The 11,598-nt window shown below is 63.0% G+C and overlaps 1 protein-coding gene across 2 annotated transcripts; it reads right to left on the minus strand.

Annotated features, from left to right (window-relative positions):
• Positions 1-6,976: 6,976 nt before the first annotated feature.
• On the minus strand, positions 6,977-11,478 carry SLC25A28 (solute carrier family 25 member 28). 2 transcript variants are annotated; one of them, XM_063340140.1, is made up of 4 exons: positions 11,337-11,478; positions 10,262-10,490; positions 9,474-9,530; positions 6,977-8,085 (listed from the first exon to the last, which is right to left on the minus strand). In XM_063340140.1, the coding sequence occupies exons 2-4, from the start codon at positions 10,482-10,484 to the stop codon at positions 7,568-7,570; spliced, it is 798 nt and encodes a 265-aa protein (XP_063196210.1). In that variant the 5' UTR covers positions 10,485-10,490; positions 11,337-11,478; the 3' UTR covers positions 6,977-7,567. The 2 variants fall into 2 exon arrangements, with proteins under 2 accessions (XP_063196210.1, XP_063196211.1); XM_063340141.1 differs by lacking the exon at positions 11,337-11,478 and adding an exon at positions 10,624-10,956.
• Between the last annotated feature and the right edge of the window lie 120 nt (positions 11,479-11,598).

An 11,598-nucleotide genomic window follows, 5' to 3' on the forward strand; every position in this document is an offset into this window, starting at 1 on the left:
GCGGTGCCGAGAGGCCCAGCTGCAGGCTGATGTGGCACGGCGGTGGAAGTTTCTAGATGTCCACCATAGCCAGCTCTGTTCCTGGGACAGATCCCAGCTGTCCCACCGGCTCAGACTGGGGGGAGGGCAGGGGGCTAGTGGGAGGGACCCCTCTACAGAGTCTCGCCCCAAGCCCCGGAGCCGATGGGGAGGATGGAGCGGCACAAAGAGCCAGCGGTGCCGGAGGGCCCGGATCAGGGCGGCGGAAGTGAAGCGCTCCAAAGAGGAGGAACAGCCGGCAGAGGACGGTGGGAGGGAGATGGTGGGAGACCGCAGATTGGATGGGCTGCCCAGGGAGGGGAGACACAATGGAGGGAAGTTGCTGCGTGGCCGTGCTGGAGGCAGTGCCCGCCCGTGACGTACCCCATCCCCTGTCCTCCGCGCCCCGGGGCGAAGCGGGACACTGCAGGCGGGGCGCGAGGCAAGAGCTGCAGGGTGCTGGTGGAAACCCTTCTGGCACGGTCCTGCTGCGGCCGTGGTGCGGATGGAGGGACATTTGGGAGGGAGAGATGGGGAGGGCCATCATCAAGGGGCAGAGGGCGCATGTTGTTTCTTCCCAGTCGAACGGGGGGGATTTACTGCTGTTTGGGAGTCAGGGAGGGGAGGTGCCGATTGATTTTGGACAGGGAGGAGATTCTCTAAAACAATGCACAGGCTTAAAGCAAAGGAGGGACTGTTGGGGCGTCCAGGCTTTAACTATGAGGCTTCAGGCCTGCTCTGTGCATGGACTCCAGTTCTCTTTTTCATTCAAGTTTCCTGGCCAAGGAGGAGCCCATGAGCAGAACTTGCTTCTGTCCGGTGGTTCCCAGGGAGGCTCTATCCAAACCCCAGCGCTAGCTAGTTTTCTGAGGCGTCTTCCTCATGCCAGGGATTGTGCAGGAGCAGCGCTGCTCCCTCTGTAGCACTGCAGATCTGCTCTGGTTTCCTCTCCTTCCTGACATCTTTTTCCATTCCTTCCTCCTGCACTATGGTCATCCCTCCCCCTCGCGCCCTTCATCCTTTTCTCTTCACCACCCACTCGCTGCCATCAACAAGGAGCTTGCCTGGGGAGGGAGCAAGATGCCCGCTCCCAGCGAGGCTGGCCAGGCTGCCCATGGACCTGGGCAGACCTCACTGAGTTCTGGTCCCGTCTGCTTCCACCCAGGCACAGCCACCTCCCGCTGCCTTGGAGCTGGGAGCCCAGGGACCCAGCTGTGTGCTGGGGTGGTGCCCAGCTCTTGCCCCTCTGTGTTGGAGCTGGGTTGGAGCAGCAGATCCTGCCCTGCAGCGCTTCCCAGCGCAGTTGCCCCACGCCATGAGCTGGGAGCTGCCGAGGCTGCTCTGCGGAGATGTCAGTGCTCGGTGGGCAGCCGGTGCCTGGAGCTGGAAGCTCCTCCTGGTGATAGCAATGTGGGGTTGTCACACAAGCACTCTCCAGCGCCAAGAAATCTGTGTCCAGCCATGGATCAGGTAATTAAATTAAAATATCAGTACTTGTGCTGCGGTGCCTCCAGGGAAGGTTTCTCTTGCTACTTGCCTGCCGGCACAAAGGCCAGGGACCTGCCTCCCTTCCTTGGATGTGTCACTGGTGGCCACAGACCCTCCCCAGTCCTCCAGCCTGTCCCATGCATCACAAGTCACTACACCTGACTAAGTGGGGTGGGGGGACTCGCATATTTCAGCTGTTCCTTCTCTCCACCCTGCACCGGGGAGACCGAGCGCAGCACTGCTACGAGGGATTCGGGTGACCCTGCCGGAGAAGGGGACTCCATCTCTGTCCCCTCCGGAGCAGACAGCGCTGCTGAAGGCCAGAGCCGCCCCGAGACAATAAAATCCATGGTCGTTTTCCCGTGGATGACCTTCGCCGTGTCTGGGGCTGCTGCAGGTGGGTGCCGCCGGGGCCCGGGGGGTCCCGGGCTGCCAGCTGGGACGTTGCTCCCGGGGCCTGTCCCCAAGCGAGATACGCCACCGCCATCTATCGGCAAGCACCCGGGGACAGGGAGCGACAGGTACCCCTCAGTCCCCACCACCCCATGGCACAGGGACGCTGTGTCCGGTGTTGGCTCAGTTTGGGGATGCCCGAGTGCCCCTGCAAGGCTTGGGGGGGGGGTGCAGAGCAGGCGGGCAGAGCTGCCTCCCCCCGCTGGCATCGCGTCTCTGGCGCTGGGGACAGCAGTGGGACATGCTGGGCGTCGGGAAGGCTGGGCTGGTTGCGCCGGCTCTTGGCAGGCTGGTGTCTCCCCATGGCTGAGCTCTGTGGGAGCTGGGGGTCTCCCGACACACGTGGGCAGCATCGCTGGGGCTTGTGCACATGGCGAAAGGAAAGCACTCACATGTGTCCCCACTGCAGTGGGAGAGCTGGGGACAGGGCCAGCATCCCCTCCCGGCCTCTAGCCACTCTGCAGGGCCCTTTCTAGTGCGCAATGTTTTGCTTTCTGTTTTTTTTTTGTTTTCTTTTTTTTACTAAGCACAAGCATCCAGCATGTCTTTGTGGGAGAGCCAACAGGTTTTTAGCTCTGATTATCTTTTCTGTCCCAAAGCAGTGCAATTCACCCAACGCCGGGACCCCCTCTGAAAGCTCCTGATGCCCCGGCACTGCCCGCTGCCTCCAGCTACCGCATTCACCCCCGGCAAGTCCTTGCCCAAGGACATTTGTGATGGTTGAGGTGCCCGTTACAGCTGCATCCTCACCAGAGGGAGCTGCGTCCCTGCTGGAAGTACAGCCCAATTTTGGCCCAATTCCCTACTCCCTCCGCTTTTAATAGCCCTTGGCTGTACTCTGGGCAACATACTGCCCAGGTCTAATGGGCACCCAAAGGTGCTGGGGACAGAGGAGAAGGCTGCTTGGGTTTGCATTTCTCCTGGCACCCACCTGGACACAGTCTGTGCCCTGCCAGGAAGCTCTTATGTCACCCTGTGTGCCCCGGGGGAGATTGCAGGGTTTCTCCAGGGGTAGCACTGCCGGCAGTGCAGCACCTGCAGGCACGCTGGGCCAGGGAGATTAGGGATGGAGACCCCCATCTCCATCCATGGAACAGCCCTTGCTTCAACTGCTTTTGAGACTGATCCTGGGGCAGGCTCTAGTGTCACGGTGCACTTGAGCTGTCCCCACTGTCCTCACCCGTGTGCCCTTGGGGGAGCGTCCCCTGCTGCCACCTCAGTGCCATCTCCATCCAGCCCAGGAGCGGCTCTTCTCCCACCTCTGCCATCTTCCTGATGAGGCACGTTGTCTGCCTGCACCCCAGCTCCAGCCAGGCAGCATCTCCCCAGAGCCACTTTGCAGCCCCTTGTCGGGGGACTTTGACACATAACCCTGTGCTAAGTATGGGTATTGCCAGCATCTCCCCATGAAACCAGACACGCTGAGTGCAGTCCCAGCCCAGCCCTGGGGATGGGCCTCTGATGGCCTTCCTCTGATGACTCTTTACAGCTGAGAAAGCAGGTTTTCAGCCTCCGTTTTACCTTTCAGGCTATATTCCTTACGTCCTTGCACTGCTGCGAAGCTCAGCCGGAGCCGGGCAGGCTGGGACCAGCCCAGCCAGGGGTTGTCTCTCAGTGGTTTAACCCAGGCAGTGACATGGGTCAGAAGAGGGTTTCCCAGGGCCCACCAGAAGCAATGTCTGCTCTGTGTCCAGGCAGCCTTGGCGCCCGCGTTTACCACCGCTGTAAGGCCGTGGGGTCATGAGAACTTGTATGACTTTATTGGGGGTCTGACAGAGCCCTGAGGAATCCCAGAGCCAGGGCGGGTTGGAGCTGGAGGGAGGCTGGGAGCCCACCTCCGCGCTCCCCGTGGGTCCCAGCCACCTCCTCCCACTGAGCAGGGCCATCTGGCACCCGCTGCAGAGGGGCCGGGGGGCAGGAACGCTCAGGGTAGCCCAGTGCACTGGCAGAGGAGGGGCAGGGATGCAGTTTGGCAGGGCAGCGCCCTTGCCCCCCCGCACCTGCCCCCGAGCTGGGCTGGCAAAGGGCCCTACGGGCTGGGATCCAGCACCCTGTGTGGGGTCCCTGGGGCAGGAGCAGCTCAGGAGCCCACCGTCCCCTGGCCAAAGGTACGGGGCAGACACACTGGAGGGATCTCCCCTTCTTGCTCTGGGGGTGATGAACTCCCCTCAGCTCCCCTCACCCCAGCACTACCCTTCACCTGCAGGAGCACAGGCATCTCCAGTTACCCCAGGAAGGCAGCCGGGGGCTCCTGAGCTGCTCCTGGCACGGCAAACTCGGGCTGCCCGAAATAGCTTGGGCTCCTGCCACATCAGAGCTGCGGCAGCCCTGGATCTGTCACCCAGAGCGGGGCAAGGCCAGCAGCGCTGCCCGGCTCTGCCTGCTCGGGGGCTGCCCCCCACGCAGGACCCCCATCCTGGCACCAGCAGCAGGACAGGGCTTGAGGGATGGTTGGACACGGGACGGCAAGGCAGCAAATCCCTGCCCGCGTTGGATGTGGCCAGGGATCCTGCAGGGAGGCGAAAGGAAAAAGGGCTGTCTCCAAAACTCTGCCAGGCTGAGCATGGCTTCCTTGCTGGAAAGCCAAAAATAGTCTCTTTACTCAGAAGAGGCTGTAGGAGGGATCTCATCCGAAGTGCAGCCAAATACCGAGGAGGCCATAGGACAGACCCAGAGCAGCGTGGCTTCGGGAGGCATTATCAGACCTTGGAAAGGCAGCGGCCATAGCAGAACCAGCCAATAACCCTGTTACCTCTGGGCATCTCATCACGCCAAAGGCGCCAGAGGAACCAGGCTGGCTGGTGAGGGGACACGGCACCCCGGCAGACCTGGGCAGCAGCCACAGGCAGCCCTTGGTCTGCGGCAGAAGTTCAGCTCGGGGGATGGAGATGGCAGCAGGACAGGGGATTTTTCCAGTCTCTCATGGCCTGGGCCAAGGGATATCTGGAAACCCCCTGGATGACACTGCTGTCCCTGCAGAGCCAGACGACTGGCAGGCAATGCCATCCTCTGCAGGGCTGCTGCCGCCTGCTCTGGGCAACACCCAGCTGCTGCTGGGCAAACTGGCAAAATGCCAGGAGACCAGAAAGGCCGTGCCCTTGCCAGGGCAGCGCTCGGGCCCATTGCTCACGTGGCAGCATCCCTGCGCTGTGCTGATGTATCACCTCTCCGTTCCCGGGGGTCTCCCTCCGTCCCCCAGCACTTCTGTGGGCAGTTATTCCTGGAAACATCCTGGAGTCACCTTCAATCATGCCTTCACCCGCTGACATTTATAGAGCTTCTTCCGGCGGATGATGGATTTAAGAGTGTGGATCTTCCCCCATCCCAGCCCATGTTTATGCCTTCCCCTCCGCGGGGTCCGTCATTGCCTCGGTGCGTGGTGAGGGCTAAAGGCGAAGCTGCAGCTCCGCTGCCAACAGCGGGCAACTTCTGGGCAGGAGGACCCACCCTGGCAGAGCCCAGTCGTACCCGTCTTCTGCAAATTCCCGTCTAATGCCCTGCCCGCCGAGCTAATCCTCCCCTGGTCTCTCCCAGCCATTTCTGCTTCTCGGATTTCTCCCTCTTGGGTGGAGGAGTGGCAGGGCTGCCAAATCTTGCAATACTCAGGCTATTTCTTAAAGCCCCAGCTCCTGAAATGGTGGGGGAAAATGGAGGCTCCTGGCTTCCGGCAGCTTTTGTTTCTTTAAGGAGCTTCTCGTCCTCCTGCTTGTGCAGAAAAACCAGGGACCAGGAGCCTGCAGCCCATGCCAGGGAGCAGAGGATGGGCGCAGCCTGCAACCCAGGCAGACTTGGGCTGTGGAGCACTGGCTGTGGCTGCTCTGTGCCCAGGGACACCCAGAACTGCTGGGCAGCCGTCAAAATTCCCACCGGTGGTGACTTGGCCTCAATCACCCACCCCCAGGAACTAAGAGAGATGCTTAAGGGAAAGGTGGAGCGGGGCTGGGATGGGGTTTGGGCAGGGTGTCAGGCATCCAACCTCTTGGCAGTGCTGGAGCCTGATGCCCCCGAGGGCTGTGCATCCCCCCCTGCTCGCCCAGCAGCCTTTCCAGCTGCAGGACAACCCCTTTCCCTTCTTCGCAGCCCTCCGTGCTGGCCAGGCCAGGCCAGTGGATCCTCTGGTGCAGCCCCGAGCTGACCCAGATGCTGCCGGCAGCACATACCACGGCTGTGAACGCATTTCCTCCAGGGAGATATTTTGGGCATGGCACTGTGGGATGGATACTGCTCTTGCAGGCACCACGGGAGCATCCCGCGAAAGCCAGGCGTCACCCAGGGGCACCCAGCTGGAGGAATCCAGAGCTGAGCTCTGCTCTGGGAAGGTCAACGCAAGTTGGTGATACTTCGGTGCTCAGAACATGACCCACTGAAGCTGGCTCGCAGGTCCAGAGCTGGGTAGGACCCTAAAAGAAGTTGGTATCAAGACAGCTAACAAAATGGTAAAAAAAATAAGCTATTCTGTTAATTATCATTACGTTAGACAAAATATTAGCATTTTGAGCAAGCGTGTTGATAGAGTTTTAAGACACCTAACAAGGCACAAACTAGTTTAATTTCTCAAAGTGAGGAGGCAAAAGCCCCAAATCTCCTGTGCGAGGTGCACGAAGCCCTCCAGCCTCACCCAGTGCCGAAACTCCTGTGCTGTCCCCAACACGCACAACCCAGGGCTCTCCTGCCATTGCCTCCACTCAGGGCATTCTGGAGGCATCCTGAGGAACCCCGGTCAGACTCGGGGTGTGGGACTGCCTGTCTGAGGAGGCATAAACCTCACCTTCTCCAGTGGTGTCATGGCCCACACCATGCAATGGGCTGGGCCATGAGCCAGAGGAGATGGAGACCATCACCCTCCCTGCATGCTGCCAGGGCGGCCGGGCCAGGCAGGACCCCTCCTCCCGCCACCGCCCCCGAACCCCATCCCCCTTCCTCTCTGGCACCCATCAAAAGGGCTGAGCACCGGGCACAGTCAGAAAGGAGCGGTGCCGGGAGCTGGGCCATGCGGGAGTTAAGAAGGTGACATGAGGACAGAGCAGAACAGTTTTTATTGGAGGTGTCAAGAGCAGGAACAATAACAAACCTACAGGCTCCCCTCCTCAAGTGCCATCCTCCCCCCCACCACCACCGGGGCAGTCAGTCAGCATCACGTGTGCGTGCTACAAGACAACGGCAAGGCTTACACTTCGCTTCAGCCAAAAGCCAGACAAAGCCCCCAGCATCCTGGGCAGCGCTGCTGCCCCCTCCTCGACGACTGCGAGCTCAGCTTGGCCCTGCCAGTGGGAGGGCAGGACATTCGCCTTCCCCTCCAAGGAGGGGCAAGCTTTGCGTGGGAGGAGGTTTTGGTTAAGGGAAGGACAGGAGCACAGCTCCACCGAAGTGCCAGGGGACGTGACCTGGGCTGCAGCTCCCAGCGGGACATCTCGGAGGAGCCCGGGAGAGAGCAAACCATGCAGCCTGAGCAGAGCTGCAGCAGCCATAGGCAAAAAACGGCATCGCTAAAGCCCGAAGGGCTTCGCTGCCCCCTCTCTTCAACACAAACCAAACCGAAAGGCAGAGGGGTCAGAAGACAAACCAGGAGGGGAGGTGAAGCAGGTCTGGAATGGCGTTTGGCTCTGGCTCACTTCCCAGCCCGCCGCTCCTCCTGGCGCTTGGTGAGGATGTATTTGAAGAACTCATACACGGACCAGGCGATCGCCGTTGAGGGCATCTGATAAATGACTCTCGCCTGCACCCCTCTGAAGTAGGCGGTCACACCGCCCACTTGGTACACCGTCCTGAAGGCATTGGCCATGCCTGTGATGTGTCCGCTGATGTTGGAGCTCAAGGCCAGGGACTCCTGGGTGTTGAGCAGCGTTTTGCAAACGTCCAAAGGCGTAGTGGCAGCGGCAGCGACAGCCCCCGCGCAGGCTCCGGAGACCACGTGGGAGCCTGGGTTGTACTGTCTGTGGGGGTTGAGCTGCTCTTGCAAGAACTCGTAGGTCATGAAGTGAATGGCTTGGAAGGGGATGTTCATGGTGAGCTGGGTGGTGTAGCTGCGGTAGAAAGCTCCGGCCCCTTCGTTGCGCCACACAGCCCGCACACAGTCCGTCACACGCTGGTAAGGCGAGTTGTACATCTGCATCCTCTGTTTGACCACTTGGGATGGACGGCGGCATCCAGCAGCAGCCAGAACCCAGGCGCAGCGGGGAAGAGGAGAGAGAAAGGGTAAGCGCAGCGCCAGGCTTCCTCCAAGTGCCCGGAGTTTGATCACGCTGGTGTAAGAGCTAATGACGGACAACTCAGACCAGCAGTGCCCTGCGTGTCCCCAGGCAAGACTGCCGCCATTCAGATCTGCCGAGGCATCACCGTCGCACAGACATCTCCACCTGCAAACCCTGCAGCTGTCGTGGCCCCAGGGAACACCTCGATGCTCGGGACCTTATACTACAGGTCCACCCTTGCTTCCAAGCGACCGACATCTCCCCATCCACCACTGCAGAGCTACCACGCAGTCAGGAGAACCCCCTCTGCATCTATTCTCCTATTTTCCAACAGCTCTTGATCTGGATGAGCCCGTCCCTCCCCAGCTGCCCCCGCTGCAGCCCAGAATAACCACAGCACGCGGCAGAGCCCACCAGCCAGAAATCATTAGTGGCCGCCGCTGAAATGCAGCCGTTCCGGGGCGAGAACCAGATGCCAATTCCCCCCCTCCACATCCAGAGCAGGCCCAGAGTGCAGCCTGCTGCTGTCCTGCCTTCCCCCATGCAATACGGCCACAAAGAGCTAAAAACGATGTGACTACAGACTACTACAGTTACGATAAGACGATGAGCTCCAGGGAAGGAATGACAACAGCCTGGCCACACACCTGCCTACTCCTTGGGGTCCCAGCAGGCAGGAACCTTGCTGGGCCCAGATCAGCTGGGGCCTGCACCGCCACATACCCTCCAGTTTTAAGAGGAGAAAATACGTTCATGGCTGGCCTTCCCTTGTTATTCCTCCTTCTCCCACCATATCCACAGACTTCAATTACAAACTCCCTCTGCCTTTTTCATACATACCAGGCTCAACAAAATCGGCATCTTCCAGACATTCCACAACACAAGATCTCCCTTCTCCTGACTTCTCTGCATGCTTTCTGTACCCCATTCTTTTCATTTTCTTCTTGAACGCAGGCCCAGAACTGTACAACATCTTCCCGAGATCTCACCACAGCAATGCCCAATTTCCACACACTTGAAATAACTTCTTGCCTTCTCTCCTGCCCCAAGTCACTGTCCCCAGCCAACCCCCTGGGTGAAAGGCTGGTGCCCTCCCAGCTCCTCCTAACCTGGGGTTTGCTGCGCTCCCCAGAACTAATCTCTTCCACCTACCCCCTCCAAAACGGGCAGCCAGCAGGCTCCCTAACCAGAGCCGCTGGCCCCCAAAGGGTCCTTGCAGTCGGGCAACCAATGAGGACAGCACCCTCCGTGCCGCAGAGGGGACCCCAGTGGCATGGGCAGCGCCTGATCCTCCCCTCCCCGGCAGGCCAGGACCATCGTTACCTTCAGCAGGGTTCATGGCTGCATCGTGGAGCAACGTTGCTACACACCCGGCTGCACCTGCAAAACAAGAACTGCCACATGTGAGGGGTGGGAGGCGAGGGACCCCGGGGCTCCACCACGGCCCCGAGACCCCCGCCAAGGCACAGGAGGAGACCCCTGGAAGAGGGCAAGATCCGAAGGCGGCCTCCATCTCCCCTCCAAGAGGCGGGCTGGTCCTCAGCACTTCCCACCCGGAGAGAGCTCAAGAAAGAAGGAGAGGGTTGCGACAGGTTGTCAAGTCCCGTGGGCCGACCGGGACTCACTTGGGGACAGGCCCAGAGGGCGGCCAGTGTCCCCAGGCCCCACGGAAGAGAAAGCCGACAGCGCTCCACTGCACGCCTGCCGATGGCGGGCCGTGCCCTGCTCTCCCCTCGGCCCCACGCTCTGCCCACTGCGGCGGCTCCTGGAGTCGAGTAACGGGCACCACGGCGTGACGGGCTCTGAAAGCGCGCAGCGCTGCTGGAGCGAGCTCTGTCACCAACCCACAGCGTCACAGCCGGTCCCGGCTTGTCTGCGGGCAGCTCCCGTCCACCAGGCCGGGGCCACTAACCTGCTTCAAGCCCGGTACCGTCAGCGGCTGCAGAGAGCACAGGGCTTTAGGGCACCCGTGGCACCCCAACGCCCTGCGGCCGAGCGGGGCCAGGCCGGACCTGACCTCCCCGCAGCCACGCTCGGCCTCTCCCCACCCCGCTCCCCGCCCCAGTGCGGCGGCCCCCGGTAGCCCCCGGCGGGGGGTTCGGGAGCAGTACCGTTGGCCACATGGCTATTGCCCCCCGCGTGGATAACGTCGCTCAGCGTCTTTTTTAACTTTTCGTAGCAGGCGAAGTAGAGGGCGTGGGCCGGGCCGGCGCCGGTGGCGGTGATGTTGAGGCCCCGCATGGGCCGCCAGACGCCCTCGGTGCGGGCGATGCGCCACAGGGCCTCCAGCACATTCCGGTAGCGGGCGGCGGGCTCCGGCCGCAGGCTCTGCATCCGCGTCTGCAACACAAGGCCCGCCCGGGCGGCCCGTCACCCCCCGCGGGCCGGGCCGGGCCGGGGCATCCCCCCGCCTCCCTCCCCGGTAGGCCCCGGTTCGCCGCCCCCCTCCCTGCCCCGCCGCCGGTACCGGCACCTTGACGCAGTCGACGGGGTACATCACGCAGTGCTCCATGACGCCCGCCACGGCGCCCGCCAGCATGTGCGTGGAAACGGCGGCGCCCTGCGGCAGCGCCTCGTAGTCGGGAGCGGGCGGGGAGCGCGGCTCGGGGCCCCCCGGGCCGCCCCCGGCACCGGGACCCGGCCCCGCCTCCGCCTCGGCGCCGCCGCCCCGCCGCGCCCGGCCCGCGCCGCCGCCGCCGCTGCCCATCAGCAGCAGCAGGACGCGGCCCGACTCCGCGCCGCCCCGCGCGCCGGGGCCCGCGCCCGCCCCCGCGCCCGCCCCCAGCTCCATGGCGCCGCCGCCACCGACGCCGCCGCCGCCCCGGCCCCGCGCGGCGCAGCCCCGCCTCTCGCCCCGCCCCGCCCCGCCGTCCCCATTGGCCGCTGCCGTCTATCGCCCGCCTCCGCCGCGCGCCCACTGGCTCGCCTGCCCGCCCGCGCCGTGCTCATTGGCCGCCGCTGTCGCGACTCGCACGCCGCCATTGGCCGGCCGCTCCCTCCGGCGCGCTGAGGCGCGCCGTCCGTTGGCCGACGGGACACTCCGCCCCGTCGCCACGCGCAGCCCATTGGGTGCCTCAACTTGGCGCCCCGCCCCGCCGCGCAGCCCATTGGGCGGCGAGCCCGCGACCTTTGGCCCGCCCGCCGTTCCTCTCCGCGGGGCCGGAGAGCCGCCATTGGTCAACTCGCCCGTCACTCCGGCTCTCGGCGCGTGTTGTTTATTTGGGCGCCACGGATTGGCTGGGTGTTGGCGGCGACGCCGCGATAGGCCGCGCGGCAGGACGTCTCCGTGTGACGTCGCCCGGCGAAGGTCGGACGCAGGAGCAAGGGCGAAGCCGGGCTCGGCCCCCGGCCTCTGGGGGCACCGCCCCGCCGCGCTCCCATTGGTCGTCGGGCCGAGGGGGGCGTGGCCCCGGCAGGGCGTGGCGGCGGAGCCGATTGGGCGGTGCGG

The sequence above is a fragment of the Chroicocephalus ridibundus genome, chromosome 6 (assembly GCF_963924245.1).
Source record: "Chroicocephalus ridibundus chromosome 6, bChrRid1.1, whole genome shotgun sequence".
NCBI classification, from domain to species: domain Eukaryota; kingdom Metazoa; phylum Chordata; class Aves; order Charadriiformes; family Laridae; genus Chroicocephalus; species Chroicocephalus ridibundus.